Below are 26,166 nucleotides of genomic sequence, written 5' to 3' on the forward strand. Positions count from 1 at the left end.
TTTAATAATGTTCAGAGCGATTTGGGAGGGCATTAAACTTATTGACTTGATTTTCTTGTTTATAAAAACTGCTATTTGATTTGTGTGTATCATGAAATGTCATTGTTTGCACGGTGGGAAGAAACGGAATCAATAAATTGGCCCCAAATTCTTTAAACTAACAATTTACAATGTACATCCACCATCATGATTAACAGAGGTCAGCATGGATTGGGTTTTATGTGTGGCTTTACAAAATGTTTTGTCAAAATGTCCTTCTGCTTGTGATGATGAAGTTTTTCTCTGTCAGATATCTATACTGGTCAGATTGGGGTGATAATCCTCATATCGGACGCATTGGGATGGACGGCACTAACAGAAGTGCAATCGTCCAGGATAAGATAACATGGCCCAATGGACTCACTCTGGACTTTATTAATGATCGAATCTACTGGGCCGACGCCAGAGAGGACTACATTGAATTTGCCAGCTTGGATGGAACCAACAGACACACGGGTGAGGATATACAGTACATGGACTCGTCAATGTTTTTATCCTATCAGTTCTTTGTTTGGTTTTTAACTCTTTCCTCGCCAGCATTTAAAAAAAGTTGCCAGCCAGCACTAGCATTTTTTATGACATGAGTTTATTGCCTTTCAGAATTTTTTTTTTTTTTATGTATAAACATACAATATTTCAAATGAATGAACAGACCCTTTCAAAAAAAAAAAAATCTTTATCCTATCTGTATTTGTTCTCCTTTTATTACCTCTCAAATATGGGTAGGTTTCTTCAAAAATACCAAGCTTTGGGCAAAAAAATGCAATAATTGTATTTTTGCAATTTTTCCAAAAGGACTTTTGTTTGAGATCAGATTCAGAGTGATGATCAAAACATACACAGAGGCTGAATCCGAAATCGCATACTTACTGTGTAGGTACTGAATTTCACTGGGTACCTACTTAACGTGCGCTAAGGCAGTATGTACGTTTGCGTTAGGTATGGACAGCAATCGCCATGTTGACGTTATCATGTGACATATGACGTAGTAGACTTGTTCGAGTTCATGCGGAACCACAAGAACCGACAGGAGATTGACATCACAATACCGCGAGAGCAACTCGAAATCAGACTTCTCCGTATGATATCTGGAATCGCTCTCACGGTACTGTGATGTCATCCAGCTGTTGGTTCTTACAGCGGTGCATAAACTCGAACAAACCTAACAGCCATGAAAACGTATGCGTGTGTATGAGGGACAGGTGCACTAACACCTGATTGCATCAGTAACTTGATCTGTAACCGTGTTACAGTTATATTACATATTATTTTGTAGTGGACAAAATAAGTAAAACAAGCAGATTGTAATTTAATATCGATTGTCAGATGACAGTTGTGCTTGAATACAAACTAGACAATGCAGGCAATCTGTGATTATATACATTTTAGTGAAGCAATCTCTTGTATTTACTTAAAACAACAGGAAACATGAATAAAAAATGAATGAATAAAACCATCACAATAAATGAAAACGTATAGAAGTGAATCCCATATGAAACAAAACTTTATTCAAATGTATTTTTCTAACAAACCATCACATATTTACTGTCAGCTCAACACAGCTGTGAGAATTCTCCAGCTTTATTTTCATGAATCAGCTGAGCACTTAATTGTGGTATATCCTGGGTCTGTGCGTGAAGTCTGGGTGCTGAGGAACAGCCCTGTGTGTGTATCGAAATCACCCGATTGGCTGGTCTCCGGTCGATTGCTTTGCTTTCCCGTGGCATCATGGGAAAGCTGGGCTAGAAGTGTCCATCCGATGCACGCTTCAGAATCTGGGCGGACTCAGTAGGGCATCCGGGGATTTCTCGCCTACTGATTTTATGGATACTGAGGATTCGGACGTACTACTCTGTTCACGTGCTGTTTCCCCTACTACATTTTCAGTAAGTAGGCGGTTTCGGACGTTACTTAAGTACACGTTCCTCTGAATCTCGCGAGAAATAGTCCAAAATCCCGCAAATTCTCGCCTACCCTTTTACGTATACTGAGGTTTCGGACATACTATTCGTTCGCCTACTGCTTTTTGCCTACTATATAGTATGGCAGTATGCGGTTTCGGATTCAGCCAGAGTGTTTAATGTTTTTGAATTAATGAAGGCTTAAGTGTTTTAAAAGTTGTGTAAGAGCACCAACTAGTGGATAATTACGGAAATATGGTTTGCTGTAAAAACTTGTCATAAGTTTTCACTTATTGACAAGATGACTCAGAAAGAGTTAAAAACTAATTTATACACTGTAAAACCAAACAGTAAAACTAACTTATAATAGAAAGTATCTGGTACTCAAAATGTGCCCAAAAGTTTAGCTAACTATTATTTTTGAGTTCATTCAACATCTATCATAGATTTAAGTTAACAGTAAATAGTTTTTTGAGTTTTTACAACCAAAGGTAAAGAGTTTAGGGAACTTGAAAAGTAGATTCAACCATAATTAAATATTTTAAGTCAAAAGCCCTCTAGTGGCGTTTTTTACCAAAAAGTGACTTCATCATTGAAAGGGCACTCAGACGTGTTTCAAACTGATTAATTTGCTCTTGTATGCAAATACTTACAAACTTTTGCTGGTTGTTATGAGTTCAATTTGCCAGGTAAGCTAAGAAAGAGTCTGTCACTGCAAATTTACTTCTTTTTAAAGTTAAATCAACACCATTGGTTGAGGAGTTTCAGTTCCCAGCATGCTTTGCATGAGCCAGCAAAACGAGAGCATTTTTTTTAAAATTAAGTGACATTTTATGTGGTTTTTAGTAAACAAAAAGACTCAGTAGTGTTAAACATTTATTTATGTTGGTGATTTAGAAAAGCTTGCTATTTTTTTAGTTTTGCGCTTACCATTGTTCAGAAGTGTAGTGCCTGTGCTTAGGCTTTAGGTCAATAATTTGTTTCTTTATCATAAAAACAATACCTATGTGAAAGTCAACACTGAGCTCAGTCTCAACACACTTTCCCTGGTATCAAATTTTCATGAGTCACATGATATGTTCCTGTGATTTGTTAACAAAATTAAATGGTAGATAGTTTACTTGAATATTTTGAGTACTCTGAACTTGTCAGGTTTTACAGTGTTCTGTTAAGTTATAAAATGTTGATATTTGAGTACAGGAAACTTAAGAAAAACAAGGCAATCAGTTGCCTCAAAATATTTAAGTAAAACTACTACTAGAATTTAAGTTACATAAATTATATAATTTAATTTATATAAGACTTTATCTAAGTTTAGATAAATAAATTTTTTTGATTTGAATAGAAGTTGTCAGTACTCAAAACTTTTAAGTTGGCAAACTTAGAAAAATAGCGGCAATCAGTTGCTCAATTTTTTTGAGTTAGTAGTACTTATCCGGGTTTACAGTGATTCCGTTTTGCATTCATGCATGTAGCAGAGGCTTTTATTCAAAGTGTCTAATCAATTTATCAGTACGTGTGTTCCCTGGGTATCGAACCCAGAACCTTTGTGCTGTTGTCTCAATGATAACACAAATCCTGTTGCTTTTTAAATAGTTTGTTTAGATCACCCTTGTGTATGGTGGTGCCCTCTTGTGCCCTTCGTGGCCCCCAATGAACATTTATGACAAAACATTGTAAAACATAAAATTTGAATTATATATAAAATAAAATTATAAAATAAAAATATACAGTGTAGCAAAATCCTGCACGAGTCCATTTTTGGATACATGCTCCCGCTCGTACCTGCAAAGTTTGGCACCAGGTCCGACCCGTCACCCGTGATAATATCAAAATTTAATTCGTAAATTTGGTCAAAATTGAGTTAAAGCAACACTATGTAGTTTTTTTACCTTTAAATAATGTCTCTAAACTTAATTCAGTGATAGAACAACTTTAAACTGGACAAATTGTACTGTTGCTGCAACCTGAGCAGCCTCCTAGCTGCTACAAGCACACTCTGAAAGTGGCGGTGGAGGGTAGAGCACACAGCCCCGCCCCTCCCCCTGCCTGCAGAAGAGTGTCTGATACCAGGCACTGTTGCGCTTTTCAACCACATGGGGGAGCTGTAAGTCATTTTTACATGGAAACGTCTCGGTTACGGATGTAACCCTCGTTTCCTGAAGGAGGGAACGGAGACGTCACGTCGTGACCGACGAATTGGGAACTCGCTTAGAGAGACCAATCTGCTTCGTATACTACTAAAACGCCAATGAACTTGGCATTGAGATATTTGCATAATGCTGGCGCCGCCCCGCCAGGTGCCTTTATAAGCAGCAGGTGCAAAGAGGGAAATTAGCTTCTTTTCGCTGAGAAAGCCGGGAGAAAGTGACCGGTCGATAAACAGCAGGGAGCAGCCCTGTGGCGACGGGACGTGACGTCTCCGTTCCCTCCTTCAGGGAACGAGGGTTACATCCGTAACCGAGACGTTCCCTTTCAGTCGGTCACTACGACGTCACGTCGTGACCGACGAATTGGGAATCCCTACCAAAACGCCACTGAGGGCTGACCTCTTCCAGTGTCTGCGTAAAGCCCTCCGGTTCCACTTAAGGAGAAGGAGAATCAGGTTTTAAGGCAGAAGGCCGGGCACTAGATGTTCCTTTAACCCCACAGTAGTGCCAGCGACTGGGAAGCGCCCTATCTGAGCGGTATAGGGATGCTGCGGAAGCCACCGCCCCGTTAAGGGCTATTGGTGGGCGAAAGTTAACTGTAGTTGAGGTAAAAATGACAGCCGTGGCTGTGTAAGCAAAGCAGTGCTCTGCTAAGGGAAACGTGGGCTGGTAGGATTAACCCCACGGAATAATACTCACAAAGGAACCCGTTGGGACACAATGTGGAGCCCAAGCCAAACACGTAGGTTCGTAAGAATACAGCTAGTGAGAGGCTGACAGCCAATGCTCCGCAACAAAGGCTGCCAAGGCATCGGAGGAAGAGCAATTCAAACCATTACACATTTTTTTCTCTGATGGCCCTCCATACTGAAACTCAATTAGGAGCCTCAGTTGGAGGCTGCAAGCCGACCTGCGAGTCTGCTCTCCGTGCCCTCCCTGGTGAGGAAAGAACACGAGAGGATACAGGCTCGATACAAACACTGTAAAATCTAATGAACGTATTAGGTGTCGCCCAACCAGCAGCTCTACAGATGTCTGTTAGCGAGGAACCACGAGCTAAAGCCCAAGATGAGGCAACACTCCGTGTGGAGTGCGCTCTCAAATTAAATGGGCAAGTAAAACCCTGAAGATTATAAGCCAGGGCGATAGAATCAACTATCCAATGAAACATCCTCTGCTTAGTGACAGCTTTCCCTTTCTGCTGGCCACCAAAACAAACAAAGAGCTGGTCTGAGGTCCTGAGGCTTTGCGTGCAAACCACGTAGAGTCGCAGTACGCGTACGGGGCACAACAAAGCCATGGTTGGGTCTGCCTCCTCCGGGGGCAGCGCTTGCAAGCTCACCACCGATCTCTGAAGGGAGTGGTGGGAACTTTGGGCACGTAGCCTGGTCTGGGTCTCAGTGAGACAGCAGGACCAAACTAAAGGCACGAATCGTCAACAGAGAATGCATGTAAATTCCCTACTCTCTTCACGGAGGCCAATGCTAGCAGGGTCAGAGTTTCACTGACAAAAACTTCAGACTCGCAGACTGCAAAGGCTGAAATGGGGGACCTGAAGGGCTTCAGCACCATGGACAGGTCTCAGGAATAGAGGGAGGGCGTGAGCGCCTCTTAAAATGTAATAACCAAATCATGCTGGCCAACTGATCTGCCGTTGATAAGTGAGTGAGTGACGAGCAGAAATAGCGGCGATATCAACTTTAATGGTGAAGGGACAGCCTACCATCTAACCTATGTAGAAGATATAAAGCACAATGTTAATGGGGCATTCTCTGGGGTCCTCGCGTTGCAAAGAGCACCAGGTGACGAAAAAGGTTTCATTAAGCGCGTAAGCCCGTCTTGTGGACGGTGCTCGAACCGCGTCGATGGTGTTAGATACCGTTTGCGATAAATCACCTAAACCTTGCGCGCGCTCAACGACCATACATGGAGATCCCACAGGTCGGGGTGCGAGTGCAAAAGTGCCCCCTCCTAGAGAAAGAAAGTCCTTCCTCAGGGGAATCCGCCAGGGAGGGCTGTCGCGAGGAGCATTAACTATGAAAACCAATTCCCAGTCGTCCAGTACAGACGATTAATAAAAAGGCTCTCCTCGTCCTGCCTGACTTCGCACAGTGTCTGCGCGATAAAGCTCACTGAAAGGAATGCGTATTACGCATCCCCCGCGGCCAGCTGTGTGCCAACGTATCCTCGCCGAGGCTGCCCTCGGTTAGTGAATAAAATTAGGCCACAGTGGGTATCGTCCGGCGACGCAAACAGATCCATCTACGCACGACCGAACTTCTTCCAAATTAGCTGGACCGTCCGGGGGTGGAGTCGCCATTCGCCGGGGGCGCAGCTCGGGAGCGCGTCTGCCGCTGAATTGAGCGACCCGGGATGAAAATGGCACGAAGGGACCTCAGATGCTTCTGACTCCAAAAGAGGAGATGACGAGCGAGATGCGACAGGTGACGAGAGCGCAAAACCGCCTTAACGGTAAATAACGCAACAGTCGCAATGTTATCGGTGTCGGCTAATACATCCTTCCCTCGCATCTCCATAGCGGAGCGTACAAGTCCCAGATATACAGCGCACCGCTCGCGGCAGTTGGGGTGCTATGCACACCCCTGAGACTGCAAGCCCGTCATACGTGGCTGATCATCCCGTGCTGAGGGCATTGCAATATACAGAATGCCAGGAGACCCCTCAGGGGCATATCTTCTATCGGAAATGCCGGGTCTACCACGGGGAAAAATTGAAATGACACGCAGGTGTAATGTTTACACGGTGTATGTCGGTGTGCCACGCTCTCCTCGAGACTCGATCGTAAGCCAACGCTGAAGCGGTCTCATATGAAGCAGCTCGGGCGGTGTCACAGCCGCAGCATGCTATCATATGTCCAGGAGCTTCTGAAATTGTTTCAGAGGGACCGCGTACTTCCCTCGAATTAAACCGAGGCAAGTCAGAACTGACTGGTTGCGCGCTCTTGTAAAACACGCCAATTAGTCGATCGAGTCTTATTTCCATACTGAGAAAAAGGATCCTCTGCACGGGGCAAAGTTGCTCTTTCCCAGCCGACCTGAAGACTTAAACGAGCGAGATGCCGAAGCATTAACTCTCTGTGTTCGCGCACGTCTGCCAAGAACGGGCTATTATAAGTCGACGTAGCTAAAAGCAGAAGGCGAACAACGCTCTCTCTCTGACATTTTAATGCCGTGACTATGGAGACACGGAGAGAGAGAGACAGCTCGAATGGTGTACTTAGAATTAATAAGCCCACCCCACGACGCAGAGCGAAAAAACGGTCAAAAGCGAGGGGAGATGGACACATAAAGTACACGTCTTACAGGTCTAAGGCTGCAAACCGATCTGAATATTGAAATACGAGCCTCGGCGTTATCATCCAAAAAGAACACCTTCGTAGAGCCGGTGCGTAAATCAAATCGATCGTAACCCGCCGCGTATTTTGGGTACTATGAGATAAAGGCTGGAAAAACCCTATCATCATCATCTCGGTAAGAGGGACCGGCTCGAACATCCTGCGCCAACAGGATATCGACTTTTGCACGCAGTACATGTGCATCGGACGCTTTCACCACAGTGAAACGAAAGCCCGAATTTTGGGGTGTGCCGGATTCGTAACCGAGGCGGATCGTGCGTAAAACCCAACGAAACGGGCTGGGAACTGAAGCCAAGCACCCAGGCACCGTACGAGGAGAAATAACGACACTACCAAAGTACCCGCGGTGGGGCAGCGAAGCGAGACAGGTGGGACTGCCGGTGCGTCTGCTGTGACAGCATAAACATCTACAGTATGTGTGTGTGACACTGACCTGAGCCCGCTGAGGGTAACGGTCGTCTGGTCTCCTCTACGGAGAGCGCAGACTCCGATGAGGGTGCTGGTGGTCCGGTCTCCTCAGCGGAGAGCTCGGACTCCTCAGGTCACCCGCTGGCGATAGAGGAGAGGTAGGGGAGCTGGTGTGTACCCGCTCACGGCTCTCTCGATCCTCCGGAGACCTAGAGAGGGAAGAGGAATGCACTCTTATGTGTGGTTAAGTGGGTACCGGCCGAACAGCCGGTGGAACATATGCAAACCAAGGATTTTCCACCCGACCCTCTGTCGGGGGAAGGAGCTCCATCTCCTGAAGAGTGATCCTCTGCCAATCCGGGTCGCCCTTCACTGGCCACTTAAACTCCCGAATTTCACGGGAAGCGGCTAAGCGGGCGGGGCGAGCTGCTGACGACCGGTTCCCCTGCGCTGCCGGGATGGGGTCCGAGGAGGGGAACGGAGGTGGTCGCCGCAGGACGCCGACGGCGAGAGGCAGACTGAGGAGCCGGCGTGGTGGACCAGGGGCAGCTCTCTTCCGCCGGAGCATGACCTAGGAGATCGCCTCAGTCTGCGCAGCGGAGCTGTACGACTCCTCTGGTTCGCCGAAGAGGCCGGTCTGTGAGACAGGAGCATTCAAGTTGTTCTCGTCTGCGTCCGTCATGTCAGACAGACACAGCCAAAGGTGTTGATCTTGGACCACTGTGGTGGACATCGCACGACTGAAGGTCGCGGGCTCCCTCGTAAATCCTTGGTGAGCCTGCAGCAACGTTATTGCATGCAGGGCCGAAGCCGCCTCTCCGGCATGCCTGATGGGCAGCGTCCGTAACCAGACGACTGTCTACAAACACGAGAGGGAAGGGTTGGGTGGGCCCTCCAGGAACGCATCCCGCTCCACTGAAGGGGTCCCCGCCCTTAGCGGCTCCGTTGGTGAGGGAGGTGAGGGGTGAAAGCTGAACGGCCGGACGGCCGCAAATCACGTCAGCTCTTCGTGCCGTCGGGGAAGAAAGGCACAGGAGGAGAGGACCGAGAGGCCCGAGCAGCTCCGAAGTACCAATCATGTGGGCGGGACGGTTCGGGCGGAGAGGGGTTTACCTTTCCAACTCTACCGTCTCCGCTGCTCGAGCGGGCACGGCCGCCATCTCCGGAACGACTCTGCCTCGGAGGAAAAATGGACACCCCTCTGATGCTGCAGAAGTGACGGGACCAGAAGGAGGTCCAATGGATTCGGCAGACATCGTAGAACACGACTCTGCAGTCTCCATCGGAGCCTCAACCGGCTGAGGATGAAAAGGCCGGTAGGTGGAGGACGCATCCTCCGTCCTACTCAGCGTAGTGACGCGAAGGGCGCCCTGCGAGCGCTTGACAGCCGCACCATGGCGGCGTCAGCACTGCAAAGGCGCGGACAGCGTTCCCGTAGAAACGACAGCCGTCTCCGCAATCCAAGAGGGTTATGCTCTCACAGAGAGAACAGAAACTCTCCACGAACGCAGCCCCGGAGTGCTCGATGCCTGAGCACGAAGACAGCGCTCGTGACCGTCACTGGAACCCTTATACTTCTCGCATCCAAGATCGCACAGGCGAAAAGCTATCCTGAAAAGGACGCTGATCGCCGCATATACGAGAGAGTGGCTGCCTTTAAAAAGACACAGAGCTCTCTCGTATCACTCTTTTAGGGAAATTCACTCAGATGCTTAGTTGATGAGCGCACAGGAAGGCAACGCACACACTAAACTCAAAACAATAAACAGGTGTAGAGCCGTGGAATTAAGCGAAGCGTCTGCTGTGGTACTGCTAGTCCAACCAACTTCAGCAATCAAATCCCAACAGAGTAAAGTAGCTTCTCAGTAGCAGATAAAGCCGGCTTTCGAAGCGAAAAAGCTAATTTCCCTATTTGCACCTGCTGCTTATAAAGGCACCTGGCGGGGCGGCGCCAGCATTATGCAAATATCTCAATGCCAAGTTCATTGGCCTTTTAGTAGTATACGAAGCAGATTGGTCTCTCTAAGCGAGTTCCCAATTCGTCGGTCACGACGTGACGTCGTAGTGACCGACTGAAAGGGAACTACATAGTGTTGCTTTAAGGGTTGAAATGGCCTTTGTGAGATCTGTTTTGTCTTGTGACAAAGTCTCCTGGTTCAATGTTGCCCCATTTCAGTGAAACTTGTGTGCCAAAATTGCAATAACATGTTTGACTGGCTGGTGTAAAAGACTTTAAGGGCATTTTTCTCAGTTTCAGTGTTTGCATAGTTACTGCACTTAGCCTTTGTAGGGCAGTATACACAAATAGACCTATTAATAAAAAAAGAACAAGAAAAAATACAACCTACCTACACAACTACTGCTGTGCTCCTACAAGTCTCGAAATGCTTTCTAAGAAAAGACGTTCCCAGTTTCCCACTATCAACAGCAAAACTTTATGCAACTCCTGCAACGCTCACTCCAACTAGGCTACGAGAAGCATCAACAAAGGTTGTGCACTGCCACAGTGGTGGTGACGTGATGGGTCAAATGTCATATGTTGCCCGTGTAATGGTCATGTAGACATGCAAATATTTTAAATATTTTTTAATTGAAACACCTGTGTTTGTGCTGCAGTTTTAAGTCAGGACATTCCGCACATCTTTGCCATGACTTTGTTCGAGGAGTACATCTACTGGACCGACTGGGAGACCAAATCCATCAACAGAGCTCACAAGACCCTTGGGACAAACAAGACCATGCTGATCAGCACCCTGCACAGACCCATGGACATTCACATCTACCATCCCTACAGACAACCTGAAGGTCAGAAAGTCTACGCATGCACTTAACCAAATCCTGTAAATTCATCTCATAATCCACTTGATTTTCAAAACACTGTACTTTATTGTTGTAGTCACAAATCACCCGTGTCAGACGGACAACGGCGGCTGCAGTAACTTGTGTCTTCTGTCTCCCGGTGGAGGTTATAAATGTGCCTGCCCCACTAATTTCTACCTTGCCGCTGATGGGAAACAGTGCATGTCCAACTGCACCGCCAGCCAGGTGAATACACAACAAACTGCAAGTTTAAAGTTCTCTGTGTAGTGTGTTTTGGTGTCTTATTGGTTACCTTCCACCAGATAACATCACACCCACAGAGCCCAACAAATTACCAGTAGAGACCACTAAACACCTTTTCCAGTCCACCACCATGTTGATTCCAAACTGAAGTTGTAAGGGGTGACATCCAGAGCATCAATAGGTTTAAATCGCACACTCTGGACGTCCATCACTCACAACCTCGGTTTGGAACCAACATGGTGCATTTATTTTCCATTAAAACTAATACAATTCCCATTATAACCATGGAATCCATTTAAGCAGGGATTTGTCCTAGAAATGCTATATGTTGTTTTTGGCCAACAGTCAGGCCAGTTCATTATTATCTTGAACTTAATCAGACTAAATAAAATTCATTGAACATCTGTCAACAGTATGTCTGCAAGAATGACAAGTGTATTCCTTTCTGGTGGAAATGCGACACAGAGGATGACTGTGGCGACCGATCCGACGAGCCTGCCGACTGCCGTGAGTGATGGAGATTTCTTTGGTCTACACGTGGACACTTTTACCAACAGGATAATAAGAGCAGTGTTATAAATCATGTTTGTGTGTTTACCAGCTGAGTTTAAATGCAGACCTGGTCAGTTCCAGTGTGGCACTGGCATCTGCACAAACCCAGCGTACATCTGTGATGGAGACAACGACTGCCAGGACAACTCTGATGAAGCCAACTGTGGTATATTTTACCACTTCACACTAAAAATAATCCTGTATTTCCGTAGCATTGGGAGATGAAGATACTGTATCAGTGAAATGTTGCAGTTGCATTTACCACGTTGTGTTTTGCTTACAGATATCCACGTGTGTTTGCCCAGTCAGTTTAAATGCACAAATCCCAGTCGCTGTATTCCAGGAATATTCCGCTGTAACGGTCAGGACAACTGTGGCGAGGGAGAGGATGAGAAAGATTGCCGTGAGCTTCATTTCTCTGCACATTTACATTTGTTTTGTAACTTATAACAAATACAAGCTGGATTATTTGAATTCTTTAATATGCTATAATAAATGATATACCATGTATACATATTTTAAATTACATATTACAAAATTATATTATTTGATTACAAGTGACGTCAGACAAACTGCTGCAAATGGTATGATTAAAGTATAACAGTGTATTTGTGTATGCAGCGGAGGTGACGTGTGCACCTAACCAGTTCCAGTGCTCTGTAACTAAACGCTGTATCCCTCGGGTATGGGTGTGTGATCGTGACAATGACTGTGTGGACGGATCTGATGAACCTGCCAACTGCAGTAAGATTATACATTCATCAAACAAACTGAAAGCAGGGTGTGCAAGGACTTTAAACAATAATCAGTATCTATGTCAATAAAATACAAAGAAAAAAGTGATTAATACAATTTGGGAAGTAGAATTGTTAAATAAACAATTATTATTGCAAAATAAACAATTATTTTAAATCATATTTTATTCAAATGTACTTAAAATCAGAAATTGTTTTCTGTTTATTGGCTGATTGGTGTTTGGTGCTTATAGTCTTCAGAAATAAACATTAAAGGCACAATATGTAAGATTTTTGCTGTTAAATATTCAAACATTATTAGCACAATGTTTACTAGAATTTTGTTCATTTGTGTACTTACGTTATCCAAAATGTTTGAATTTGTTGAAATTCATAGTTTAATGGAACAGTATGTAGGATTGTGGCCAAAACTGGTATTGCAATCGGAAAACTTGTAGCTAAAACTGGTACTGCAATCACACGACTGGTGGCCAATACACAAAATGACAACATAAACATCAATTGAGGGCTGCAACTCCACTTTTTGAATGAAAATATCTTGGCCATACCACTGTTGTCAGTGATAAAAGTATTTGAAAAGAAAATGATTTCTTAATGTCTAGTGACATATCAGGGCCATTTTATGATTAATTGATATAAATTTCTTACATACTGTTCCTTTAACGTCCTTCTTTCATTGCCTGTCAGTGGTGTCATGTGTTTGACTTCATGTGGCTCTGCATTGACCAACTGGTTGTGACATCAAAGTATCAATAGAGTAACTGAAAACAATTGCGCTATTAACCAACTATAGTGTTTTTTTTTTTTTTTTGCTAGCTAAGCCCAACACAGTTATCATTTTCACCTCCAGCGCAACATTTAAATAGCAAATGCATTTGCACCCGCCCATGGGCCTATTTGTCTGAAAACGAGGTGTCATATAAATAGGGAATCCACCTTAGCACGAGCGAAAGGTTCCCTTCTCATAGATGAGACTCTAATTGGTTCATTGCATGTTCTGCACAAACCACACCCATTACTCATTAAGAGAATATGGACAACCCTTTTAGACCTTGCGCCAGCTGCTTCGACCATTTTTCCTGTTGTAGCACTAGCAAAAGTGGATTCGGACACACCTGAACTTGCAGTGTATGCTTTAGACCAGTAATTCTCAAAGTGTGGCCAAACACCCCCAGTGGTCCGCCAAAAGATGAACTAGGCAAGTGTTTATACAATAGTCACTTATTTAAGTAGATTTTTTTAATAACGTAAAAATGGAGGAGTCAAAAGAAAAGATCAAGCGTCAACTGAAAGCAGCTAAAATCCACAGATCTATTAGTTTTGTAATGTACTAGTTTTTGTTTCATGTGTAAAATCCCTGTAATTTCAGTGATTTTGGACATTTAAGGGGAAAAGATTTTTTCAGCATTTTATTGTTACCATAGTTACAACCATAGACTTCATATACCCACCACCTCATTTTTAAACTAATGGCTCTTTGGAATGACAATAAGTGGGACCTAGGCTGTTATAGTATGTTTAATTTCAGTTTTTTTTCACATTTGCAGTTTGTTGTTCATATTAAGCTGCAACTAATTTTACATTAACTTTTTCTAATTAAATAAAATTCATACTGTATAATAATTTCTGAACATAGCATTGCATTTGTGTTTAAAAAAAATTAGTTTTTGACTTCAAACAGTTGCATATTAAACTTAAATTTAGCTTATTCTTCATATTTGGTTGTTTTTGGGGGGGCGTGTTAGAGTGGGATTCTGTTAAGTGGTCCTCAGAAAAAAAATGGAAGATAAAGTGGTCCTTGGGCTGAAAAAGTTTGAGAAACACTGCTTTAGACTATGCGCTCAGATGGTAAAAATAGGGCCCTAGATGTATGAGTGTCAAACACCAGTTGTCAATAATTAGTACCAAAATAAGAGTCCCATTTATTCATGTCATAAATAGGATTCTCTGGGGGCAATGCATGCCACGGTTTGTTGTTTTTATCAAGCCACACTAATGTCTCTTGTCATCACATACAGTATTGTGCCTTTAAGCAGCCAAGCAGACAAAGTTTTGTGTCATCCCAAATGATCAGATATTAACTGATTTATCAGCATGGTAATACATACTAATACAGTGATTTGTATTGGCATTAGTATGTTTTTTTTTTTTTTTTTTTGCCTGTAGCTCAAATGACGTGTGGTGTGGATGAGTTTCGCTGTAAAGACTCCGGCCGCTGTATCCCAGCTCGCTGGAAATGTGATGGAGAGGACGACTGTGGCGACTCTTCGGATGAACCCAAAGAGGAGTGCGGTGCGTCCAGACGGCCGTAAAGCCCCAGAAACCTATACTTACTTACAGAAAATTATAGTTTATTTATAAAAAAGTACCGTAGTATATACTTTAGAACTCTCGAAACAGAAAATACAGTAAGGTCAAACTTATTGTTCTCTAAAATCATTGCCTATAATAAACAAATGGCCTTAATTATAATGAAAGATGGAAAACACACTTTTCAAACGAGACAAAACAAATTGGTGGGTTTATCAAATTAAACCAAAGTAAAAATTGACCAAATACTTTTATGTATTATGCAGCTATAATATTTTGTAGATGTAATATTTTGTGGCATCGTACTTTAGTAAACATCATGTTTATTTTGTGACTACTGCATGTATCCAGATGAGAGAACGTGTGAGCCATATCAGTTTCGTTGTAAAAACAACCGCTGTGTGCCTGGCCGCTGGCAGTGTGACTATGACAATGACTGCGGTGACAACTCAGATGAGGACAAGTGTGGTAAGTTTACATGCGTGGCTGCACATGACATGTTACATATGAGGTCCAAAACAGACTTCAAATCTGCTTATATTCACACATCCAGAGTATGGCTGCTAGTTTATGGGCACACTCGTAATCAGGATTATTTTTTTTAACAATCAAAGTCACAATTATTTAACAGGATTACTCTTTTAACTTTTAACTAAGTAAGTGTTGCAATAGGGTACATGTGTCAAAGCAGTGGTGCCTTTAGCAGTGCTTTACAAACATATCGTTCTAGCAGCATGCAATTTATATTTTAATCGCACAAAAATATTTACCTCGATTATCCTGATTTTGTAATTGTTTTAATCACAAATGTAAATTAAAACAAAAACGATTAATTGCACAGCCCTAACCAGAGGCATGCTTTAAATACAACACATTATGACATGTGGAGCAATAAAGCACCGTAAACACTAATCACAATTTATTGTTTTACGCTATATTGTTGTAGATAATGCACATTTTCTAAAACCTAATTAAGGTTAATGTTACAAACTTTACACTGTTAATAGCAAATAATAATTTGGAATCATCACATATTTTGACTTGGAAATAAATGCATTTAATGAAATTAATACAGATACGCAACTAAATGTAGCATTAAAATGAGTTTTAAATCCTGTTTCTTGATGATGTAGACAAGTTATATTTTGTAGCATCTTTAATAGCTTTCACTGCTTATAGACTTTATTTATTCCTTATGTGGTATGAAATGAAATAGGTTAGTATTCATCTGACCACTGCCATTTTAAGTTACTTGATCATAATCACATTGTTAATGAACATCAATGTTTCATGTGTTCATGTTTTCATGATGTCTGTTCATTCACCTGTCACCTGTATCTTGTGTTTATTCTTGATTTCACACTGGCACTTGATGTGAGTTAGAGGTAGGTTTCCATTTTCAAAATGTCCACATTTCTCTTTAACTGTCAGTGACAGATTATTGATGATAATATTGAGAAGCTTGTGTGGTCTTGCTGCTAGACAGTCAGAAAACCAAAGGTGAGATTATGAAAATGAGACTCAAAAAAATGTCTTGATGGGAGCCACATATTAACTGATTATAAAACATGTTAATTTGGACATCTATTCTTTGCTACTTTTTATTTAAATGTTATTTAAAAAATATATATATATATAAAATATATATATAAAAAAATTATTTTAAGAAGTTACATTCTTCTCTAAAAATCAAATTAAGCCAAATGTCAATTTTTGACTAGTAGTCCATATATGGGTATGTGCAGTTTGAAATTTTTTTTTTTTTTGTATAAAAAAACATGAGGGGGACTTTGTTTTTAGACACGTATTTTCATGTAGCGTTACGTATTTAATGTAAAATTATTAAAAACATAATTTTCCCCACACCCATGCTGTGTAAATATTCCACAGAAACACTGCTGGGTTAAAAATGACCCAATGCTGGGTTGTTTAAATCCTGCTTTTGCGTAACAATAACCCAGCATTGGGTCTTTAAACCCAACGGTGTTTCTGTCCAATATTTTCCCAGCATGAGTAAAAAACAGTATTTTTAGAGTATATTATGTTGGACATTTTCAATAAATACAAGACAAACTTTGCTGTCCTCCTTTCGAAACAGCTGAAAATTATTTTATTTTTAAAATGAAGGTTGATGATATTTCCCCTACTGCGATGCGATACTACTGTTCTTTAAGATATTTTGAGATTAAAACAAACAGAAACAATTGTGATGCTTTTATGTTTGTCTCATCAGAGTACGGAAATGGTAGATATAGGATTAAAGAGAAAGTGATTTTTGTTTCTTTTTTTAATATGTCAATAAAATAAAGTTTATTTTTGATATAAACGATATCGGCATTTTGAAAAATTTTTGTAAACAAAATGTTATCAACAAAATATTACTGAAACTCTTCTACAGCCTCCCTACAGCACATCAAATCTGAATATGATTAATATTCAAACAATATTCAATAAGATTTAGATTTTTTTCTTTTGTAAGGTATATTGTTGATTCTGCTTACTCTCTGCATCATTATTTTAGGACGTCCTCTCTTCTCTGTGGATCCCTGTTCATTTTCTCTCTATACCTCCATGTTGTCTCTCTCCCACTCATTTTCTCCCTCGATTTATTCTGTCCTAAAAACAAAGAAGTATCACATTAAATGCTTATTTTCACTATATTACAGTAAACATTTTCTGCAAAAACATTATAATTATTGCATTTAAGAATACTAAAAAAATGAACAAAAAAGGAGTTAAACAAATCTATTTAAATGATTATAATGCTTCTTTGAAGCTGTTTATACCTTTTGGTCGATCGGATCACAAGTAGACAACTTTTGAGCTTGTCCACTTTCGACCACATTCAGAGGTAGTCAAAAACACATCCGACTGCCACTTTCCGCCTCTTGAATTAACTTGCGGTAACGAGCACAATGTTTATACATTGAACATGACTTCTAGCTTAAAAACACTAGCGCGTACAGCACTATATTTAGGCTTTCATTGATAAAACTAAAGCTGCTGTTCACCGCCTCTTTCACCTTTGTTTCTGTCACACCAAAGGATGTTTTAGGCTATGTTTGTTTGTTTTTATTTGACAATAAAAGTTAAAACAGGTACAATCCAAAAGACCTGTTCATACACATCTTAAAATAAACTGTCGAGGATAAAATAAACAAAAAAAATCCTCATGCTTATTTCCATTGTGGTCCCTGTGGCTTTTGTGTCAGTTAATGACCTCGCTTTTCACAGCTAACCTGTCAGTAGTAAGCAAGAAACATCTGCAAAAATGTTTATGATTATGTAATTTAACATACATTTTGACTAAAAATATTTATATAAATATATAATTTGGGGGTGTCACACCAAAGGACAACAAACTTAACACTTTTAAAGTGATTCCAAAAATTCTTAAATACTTTCCAGTTTTTGACCAGTGTATGTTTTGTTTGTTTTATAGCCACCTGAACCTTCATCTGTCCCTGTTTCTCCTGTTTGACCTGTATGCCTATAAAGAGTTTTCCCAAAAATGACACTGAAAATCTTTTATCATTTAATAACCCTCATTTTCTTCCCAATCCATTGACTTTCTTTCTTCTGCTTCTTTCCACACAATGAAAGTGAATGGGGACAGATGCTGTCAAAATCCAAAAGGGACAACACATTAAATGTATTATAAAAGTGGTCCATACGACTTGTACGGTATGCTCATAATTCTTGATAGCTTTGTGTATGGGTATTCAGTGAAAAACTTGCCCTTTGCTTGTAGATTTTAAATCTTTTCTCCACATATTCATAACTTGATGGATTGCGACCAATGGCTCAAGACGTTTTCAGAGCTTTTGTGAATGTATGCAAAAAATTATTATGTGGGTAAAGATTTATACTGAATAACAGCCTAAATGTAAGGCTGTTTCTTACACAAAGGTTCATGGTTGACTTTGATGATGTTTTGTGTCCTTGTTGGATCTTGACAGGCTGTGGTCACTTTATGCTGTAACTCTACACTGCTAATATTTCAAACTTATTTTGTGCAAATACAGATTAAAGAAAGAAAGTCATACTTTAAAACAATGTGATAACAAGTAATTCTGACAGAATTGTCATTTTTGTGGGGTAAATGAACCCTTTAACAAGCATAATACCCATAATCCCTCCTCCTACAGCTTAGTTTAGTAAATGAATCTATCCTGTCTTCTGAATGTATGAAACAATGTAATAGATTTAATGTGTAAGGGTTGTCATTGTGTGTGTGTATGTGTCAGTGCCTAGGAAATGCTCTGAGAGTGAGTTTGCATGCACTAGCGGTCGATGTATCGCTGGCCGATGGAAGTGTGATGGAGACCATGACTGTGCTGATGGATCGGATGAGGTAAACAATCATTTATACACACCTGGAGCAATAAAACACATGCATTGATCTATTTGTCATGAATAGTAAATACTTCTTGATTGTTCGTTTGTTTTTTAGCACGGTTGTGACATGAAATGCGATAATGACCAGTTTCAGTGTAAGAATGGTCACTGTATCCCGTTCCGCTGGAGGTGCGACGCAGATGCAGACTGCATGGATGGCAGCGATGAGGAGAACTGTGATGCTGGAGGTTAAACATACACACATGCAAACACACATATAGTTTAGCTGAAAATAAAAACTATTATTACGTTCATATCAGGGGTAGGGGGAAATTTAGTGGACAATTCTAAATTGATTCACAAATGTAAAAAATTGATTCTTAAAATGTTAGTTTACAAAATGATAACATGAAGAACCAGGCAGCGGGAGCGGTGCTGCACAAGGTCAGACAATATACTGTACTTCTGCAAAAATATGCACATTGTTTGTTTTCTGGATGTATTGCGCTAGATGCGCAACATTAGACAAATGCAGTAATACTGCCAAAATCACCATGTATAATGATGATGATTAGACAGTTCATGGATAATGTTGTCTCTTAGTGCGCTACGAAGACTCTTAAGTTAAATCTTAACTGCAGGTATGCCTTTTTGTAGGCGTGTTTCCAGAACTGTACCTTAACTGGTTTCTTAAGGTATACTTTCTTATGTACGACGTTACCAGGTGCTGTCCATGGCAATGTTGTTGAATAGGTTGATATCAATCAGTTGTTTCCTCTATGCAATGGGTACTTTGCTGCATTATGAGATAGCAGTGTTTTTATTAAGCATTTTAAGCATTTCAGAAATAGTTCAAATTAAATTTATTAGGACTATCTTGTAAAAAATATTTCAAATGACGAACAACTAAATCCAACCTTTGACATTTTGGGCCCTATTTTAACGATCTAAGCGCATTGTCTAAAGCGCACAGCGCAACATCTAAATGGGCGTGTCCGAATCCACTTTTGCTAATTTAACGACGGGAAAAATGGTTTGTGCACCGAGCGCATGGTCGAAAAGGGTTGGTCCTGTTGTAATGGGAGTATTTTGGGCGTAACGTGCAGTAAACGAATGAGAGACTCAGCTTTCATCCCCTTTAAAGGCAAGTTGCACTGGCGCTATCTCTTATCCCTATTTAGATGACGGACTTTGTAAACTGAAAAACTAAGCGGAGGAAGAAGATCCCCAGTTTAAGATTAATGTTAAATAATTGTGTTTTTTTTCACTTGTATTGAAATTGTTATTTTTTATTAAAAACTTTTAAAACCCGTTTTCTTTTAGTCATGGAAGTAAAAAAGCAGGCTTTTAATTGCTTTAAATGTATGGCTATCCAATATCATCAAAACATAATTTACAAGTATGTAAGATAAGGTTTGTACTCTAAAAATAATTTATTTGTAACAAACAGGAGATAAAGAATTTACAAACGGCTCTCCTCACATTTCAGCACTTTGGACAGCGGTTTTTTAGCAAAGAGTTTTTTTAAGCATTACTTAAAAATGTTTCTCATCTCACCATATCCACAGGTACAGAGTAATCATATACAATAAATCCGTGAGGTAGCATTTAAAAAAACATTTAAAAACAGATGCATTTGTTTAAAGCAAAGCATTTATTTACTTACCAGGCTGCAGGTGAAGCAGCTCTTTGCGCCTTCTAACGTCTCATAATTAGTCCTCATTTATGTCCAAGAGATTCAATAATAATCTTTTACATTCAATCCTTTAATCTTTCATATTTAAAAGCATTTTTGTGCTGCTGCGCATTCATGTACCTTGTGATAAGCAAACCTGCGTTGTCCTCCCGTTTATAGGCGCATTTTACTAATGCGCTCTTTAAATAACATAAAACACATTGCGCCAGTGACTTTAGACTTTAGACCAGGTTTTTGTTGGTCAATGGCGTAGTCTATTTTAGTTGCCTCAAAATAGCAACGCGCCAACAATGCGCCTGAACACACCTCGTTTTTAGACCAGAACGCCCATGGGCGCAAAAGGGGGCGCAAATGCATTTGCTATTTAAACAACGCGGCGCTAAACGTGAAAATTAGGGTGGAAACTAGCGAAAGACACTTGCGTCGCGCATTGCGCTGCATTGCGCCGGGTGTAAGATAGAGCCCTTTATTTTATATCAAACCCGTTCAAAGCCCGAAACTTCTTGTCGAAACGTATCATGCATAAACTGCTCCAATGCATCCGCTATGCCTTCACTTGAAAGAATAATTTATATCAGGGGTTCTCAATAAGGGGAATAAGGAAAATTTGTTGACATTTAAAGACAAGCAGTAATCAAGTGGAGCAGTTTCTTTTGAATGTTTATGAAGAATATGTTATGCCGTTGCCTAAAAGTTATAAACATTAATATTCACAATTAGGGAAGTCAACAATTATGATTTTTAAATAATCTGGTATCCATAATATAACAGGTCTAACTTAATATGACGAAAGATTGCCATCATGAAACAATCGTCACGATTTCTGTGATCGTGGCTCTTGGTGGTCCTATGTCATACAATGAGAGAGGTTGAAAGATGGCCGTTTTCCTGGTCTTGCGTCCAAAGATAGTCTACGATAGTAGTGTCCGAAATTCAGCATGATCACCGCACAGTGTGTTTGCTGCTACGACCTGCGCGCCGGTATTTTTTTACCATGAGCGCATGCTGTTGACGTTGCGCAACGTGTGACGCTGCTGCCGAGGCTTCCGTGTCATCATCGTACAGTCTACATGCCTCTCGTACCCGAGTTTAAATGATGCATGTCGCACAGTGTGATAAGGTAATGATCTTATAGGAGGGCAAAAATCCTGCAGTGTATTCCGGGCTTTACATAAGGTACACGTAACTAAGAACATTTTGGGAAACGCATATTAACGATAAGGTTCAGCTTAAGGTACAACTTAAGAATGACGTAGAGCTAAGAAGGTTTCGGTTAACGCAGCCCAGTACTTTCCCAGTAAAGACTTAAGTATCTCTTTAAACAGTACCTGCTTTAAATCAATGCCTGCAGTGTTAATTACAGGACTCAAACTCTCTGGAGAGGGATTTAATATTCATGGAGTCTTTTCTGAAGATAAGCCAAATGTTTAACACACACAAGACACATGATAAATGATGTGCTGAAATTAATACAGATGAGTTACCGTGTGTGTGTGTGTGTGTGTGTGTGTGTGTGTGTGTGTGTGTGTGTGTGTCAGTGGGTCGATACTGCCTCCTGGATGAGTTTCAGTGTAATAACACTTTGTGCAAGCCGCTGTCCTGGAGGTGTGATGGTGAGGATGACTGTGGAGATAACTCGGATGAAAACCCAGAAGAGTGCAGTAAGTCATTTATTATTTGTCTTATTTCTCACTTTTATTTATCATATGACCATATGTAATATGACTCTTATATCAGGGTATGAATATACTCTTATCATAGTAACAGCAGTGCAAAACAAAAAAAATTGAATTAAAACTATAAATCAATATTTAATAAAATTGAGCGTTTGATCACACATTACATGTCTTCACGTATCCCATGATGCATGTCATCAAACTATATATAAGGTTGTAGTTTTAAATGTCAAGAGTTTGGTCTCTTTCTTTTATGCTGCTTTGCCATAAAGACTTTCACATCTTTACATTCAGACCAAGCAATGTCTTCCCTAATCTTCCACTTATCTCTGTGGCACAGAAAGATTTCAATGTCCTCCCACCAGACAGTTTAGATGCCATAATGACCGAGTGTGTCTGCCAGTGTCTAAACAATGCGACGGTGTTGACAACTGTGGAGACAACAGCGATGAACTAAACTGCCGTGAGTAACTGCCAGATCTATTAAAAGCCGTCTGTTTGATGTGATATCTGCCTGTGCTCTTTAGTGCAAACGCTCAACCTTAAACCAAACGATTGTGTTATCAAACCTCTGTTAAAGTGAATCTTTTGCTCTCTGTTGCTTTTCAGAAACCCCTGCCCATGTGCCCTGCGGTAAGGACGAGTTTACATGCAGTAACGGCAAGTGTATAAGCGCAGACTTGCGCTGCAATTACTTCAACGACTGTGAGGACTACGGCTCCGACGAGATCAGCTGCAACAAGAAAGGTGTGTTGATCTGTGCGTGAGGAAGTTGTTAAACTTATATTGATGTTTAATCAATAATTGATGTGTGTGCTTTGTGTCTCTGAACAGATTCAGGTCTGTACGAATGCCACCAGAACCGCAGTCTGTGCGGAGAAGAAGCCCACTGTGTGATAAACCGGACCGACAGCTTCTGCTCCTGCAGACCCGGCTTCCAGAAAACACTGCAGCAGATTTGCACAGGTACCGGTGCAACACAAACATGCTGAAAATATCTCTGCTGTAGGCAATTTTCCCAAATTTTGCAGGCTGGTTGCTGAGCATGCTACACCTCTCTGGCATACACACATCTAACATACATCTGACTTAAAGGTAGGGTTCATGATCTCCTGAAAGCCAATATTGACATTTGAAATCACCTAAACAAACACGCCCCTAGCCTAATAGAATCTGGACCTTCTTTTGATAGACCCGCCCCACACATACACAACCCAGGCAACGATTTCGGTTAGTAGACATGCCACTTACTGCTGATTGGCTACAAGTGTGTTTTGGTAGTCGGCCCGACTCCAAAGCGTTATTCAGATATCATGCACTCTGCCTTTAAAAAGGCCAACTGTATTTTTAAAGACTTTACTCATCTTGGACATCATCATCTTCCCTCTGGGAGGAGGTATAGACGGATAAAGGCTTAAAGGTGGTGCATATGCTTGCTCTATTCACAATGTCTACTTGTAGCATTGTTTATTCTCGAATTCTTTTTTAAATAATCAAAAAAAAAAAAAAAATCCTGTGATCAGACATTGGATTATGTAACAGATCTCTACCTGTTATATGAAGTCACGCTTTAAAGCATATTTACTGGCAGTGGGAGCTACACACAATAAAGGCTTAAATGAAATATAACAGTAATGAATTTGAAAAACCTGGCTATATTTAATTCCTCGCACAGATAACATTTATACAATACACACAGGAAAATCCCCAGTGTTAAATTAACTTTACCAGTGTTAAATCAACACTATTTGGTGTTTATATAATCCACACCAGAATCGGTGTTAAAAAGACTGGTGTTAAAAATATAACTCTGAATCAGTGTTAAAGTTAATTAGATAATGAAGTGATGATTAAGACATTAATGGTGAACACCTGCTGGTCATTCAAATCAATTACATTTTGGACATTTTCCTGTCTCTAAATTTTTATTTTGATGACTCGTTTTCTGGAGAAAATACTAAAATAATAAAGAAAGACAAATTATTAAATGCAATAGATGAATACTGTTGGGTGTATGCCTCCAAAAGCTGCAATCTTTCATGTTTGCCTCTCTCTTTTCATATCAGCATCTCTGTTTGAAAAATAAAATGATAACTTGCAGAGTTATTTTCTAAATGGATAAGTTTGACTTCTAAACAGCTGTCAGAACAAAATACAAGTGCTCAACTATTCCAGCATCCACACGTGTGATTTAGTAGACAAATCTTCTTTCTGACGTGATGTCTCACAAGTCATATAGACATTTATCACAAAATGTATCACAATAAATCTTAAGTTTGTGTTTGTTATGAGTTCATTTGAAGTCACCATTACTGTGATTAGTGTTTCCTTTAGTTAGGCATTTGTCCCTTGACCTTCACTGATCTAACTCTCCTCTTTTAGCAATAGCAACAATGTTTTAGTAAGATCACTTGTTCATTGCTTTATGTAGAGGGAAAACCTTCCAGACCTTCTCAGATTGTTTATTTTTATTATATTCTACTCTAGAAAATATTGAAACATTTGATCACATATTAATTATGAAGAAACAGGCATATAAAAAAAGCTTGCAAATGACATTGTATTGAATAAGACTGCCGTCATGCTTCAGTGTTTTTTTGATGTTGTTGTTTTTTTTGCTTAAGAGAGACTTGATGATTTCTGATACAAATCTCAACAATGGTGACAGTTAATGGTAAGAAAGTTGCAAAATTTTTGTCATGTTGCAATGCATGATGGGATTTATGAATGAGTTTTCTACAATCCTGGTACCCAGCATGCATTGCGGCATGACGTTTTGTTGTTGATTGTCACCATGATTGTGTTTTATAGGCTGATTGTTGATGTCTCAGTGTGTCTGATTGAAACCACAGATTAGATTTGAGTAAACAATATTTAACTCTTTAGGGTATGTGGACTTTTACAGCACTGTTGGATTTCATGGGAGCCTCACAGGGTTGGCAGAACATAAATTTAACACTTGTATTCAGTGATTACTTTTTTATGATATCATTGAATCCCAAGACTTATACTTTCATACTATTTCACATAGTATCAGTTATAGACTTAATTTCTCTCATCATCCTCTGCTTTAACGGATGTGTTTTATAAACACAATGAGCAGAAGAAAACTAACACTTAACTTCAAGACCCAAGTACCCAACTAAAGGAAACACTAATCGGCACAATGGTGACTTACTTTATTAACCAGATTTACAGCAGTTCTTTAGAAGTTAAACCTATCATCCATGTAACTCTGCAAGCAAGTTGTAATTTTAGTTTTAAAACAGAGATGATGATAGTGTTCATTAAACTCTAGGCATTTTATCTATTGCATTTAATATTTTGGCTTTCTTCCTCATTTTAGTATTACTTTCTCTAGAAAAAGAGTCAACAAAATAAAAATTTTAAGACAGGAACAATTCCAAAATTTTGTTGATTTGACACGGAATGACCAGCAGGTGTTCACTATTAATGACTCAATCACTTCATTATCTTATTAACTTTAACACTGATTTAGTGTTTTTTTAACACCAATCTTAGTGTGGATTATATAAACACCGAGCAGTGTTAATTTAACACTGGGGATTTTGCTGTGTGCAGTTCAAAAGCTTAGGGTCACTTATTCTTTATTATTACACGGCTCTCTGGAATGCTTGATTCTGATTGGTCAGTTGAGACATTTGCAGGTTCGTTCTTTTCGAATAATAACCGCTCCAAAATAATAATGCATAGCCGGTACTACTTTTACGAGTAAGATCGCTCCGCGCCAATAAAGATTACTGTTTGTTTGGCGCCATCTTGTGACAAACACTGGACAACCACGACAAGACACAGAGAGCTTACTGAGACTGAACTTGACAAAATAGAGCATGACAGCTACGAAGCCAACACACAAAAAAATACAGAATGGGCATTAAAAC

The 26,166-nt window shown here is 40.5% G+C and overlaps 1 protein-coding gene across 1 annotated transcript in view; it reads left to right on the plus strand.

Moving 5' to 3' along the window:
• Positions 1-26,166, plus strand: part of lrp1aa (low density lipoprotein receptor-related protein 1Aa) — a 263,102-nt gene that overhangs the window by 205,953 nt on the left and 30,983 nt on the right. The window contains exons 60-74 of the mRNA XM_065265952.2: positions 290-495; positions 10,491-10,679; positions 10,771-10,919; positions 11,351-11,444; positions 11,539-11,655; positions 11,773-11,892; positions 12,111-12,233; positions 14,411-14,536; positions 14,906-15,022; positions 18,802-18,908; positions 19,008-19,140; positions 22,127-22,249; positions 22,605-22,727; positions 22,874-23,011; positions 23,099-23,230. Of these exons, the coding sequence (XP_065122024.1) occupies positions 290-495; positions 10,491-10,679; positions 10,771-10,919; positions 11,351-11,444; positions 11,539-11,655; positions 11,773-11,892; positions 12,111-12,233; positions 14,411-14,536; positions 14,906-15,022; positions 18,802-18,908; positions 19,008-19,140; positions 22,127-22,249; positions 22,605-22,727; positions 22,874-23,011; positions 23,099-23,230 (1,997 nt within the window). The remainder of the gene's footprint in view (positions 1-289; positions 496-10,490; positions 10,680-10,770; positions 10,920-11,350; positions 11,445-11,538; positions 11,656-11,772; positions 11,893-12,110; positions 12,234-14,410; positions 14,537-14,905; positions 15,023-18,801; positions 18,909-19,007; positions 19,141-22,126; positions 22,250-22,604; positions 22,728-22,873; positions 23,012-23,098; positions 23,231-26,166) is intronic.

The sequence above is a fragment of the Paramisgurnus dabryanus genome, chromosome 14 (assembly GCF_030506205.2).
Source record: "Paramisgurnus dabryanus chromosome 14, PD_genome_1.1, whole genome shotgun sequence".
Taxonomy (NCBI): domain Eukaryota; kingdom Metazoa; phylum Chordata; class Actinopteri; order Cypriniformes; family Cobitidae; genus Paramisgurnus; species Paramisgurnus dabryanus.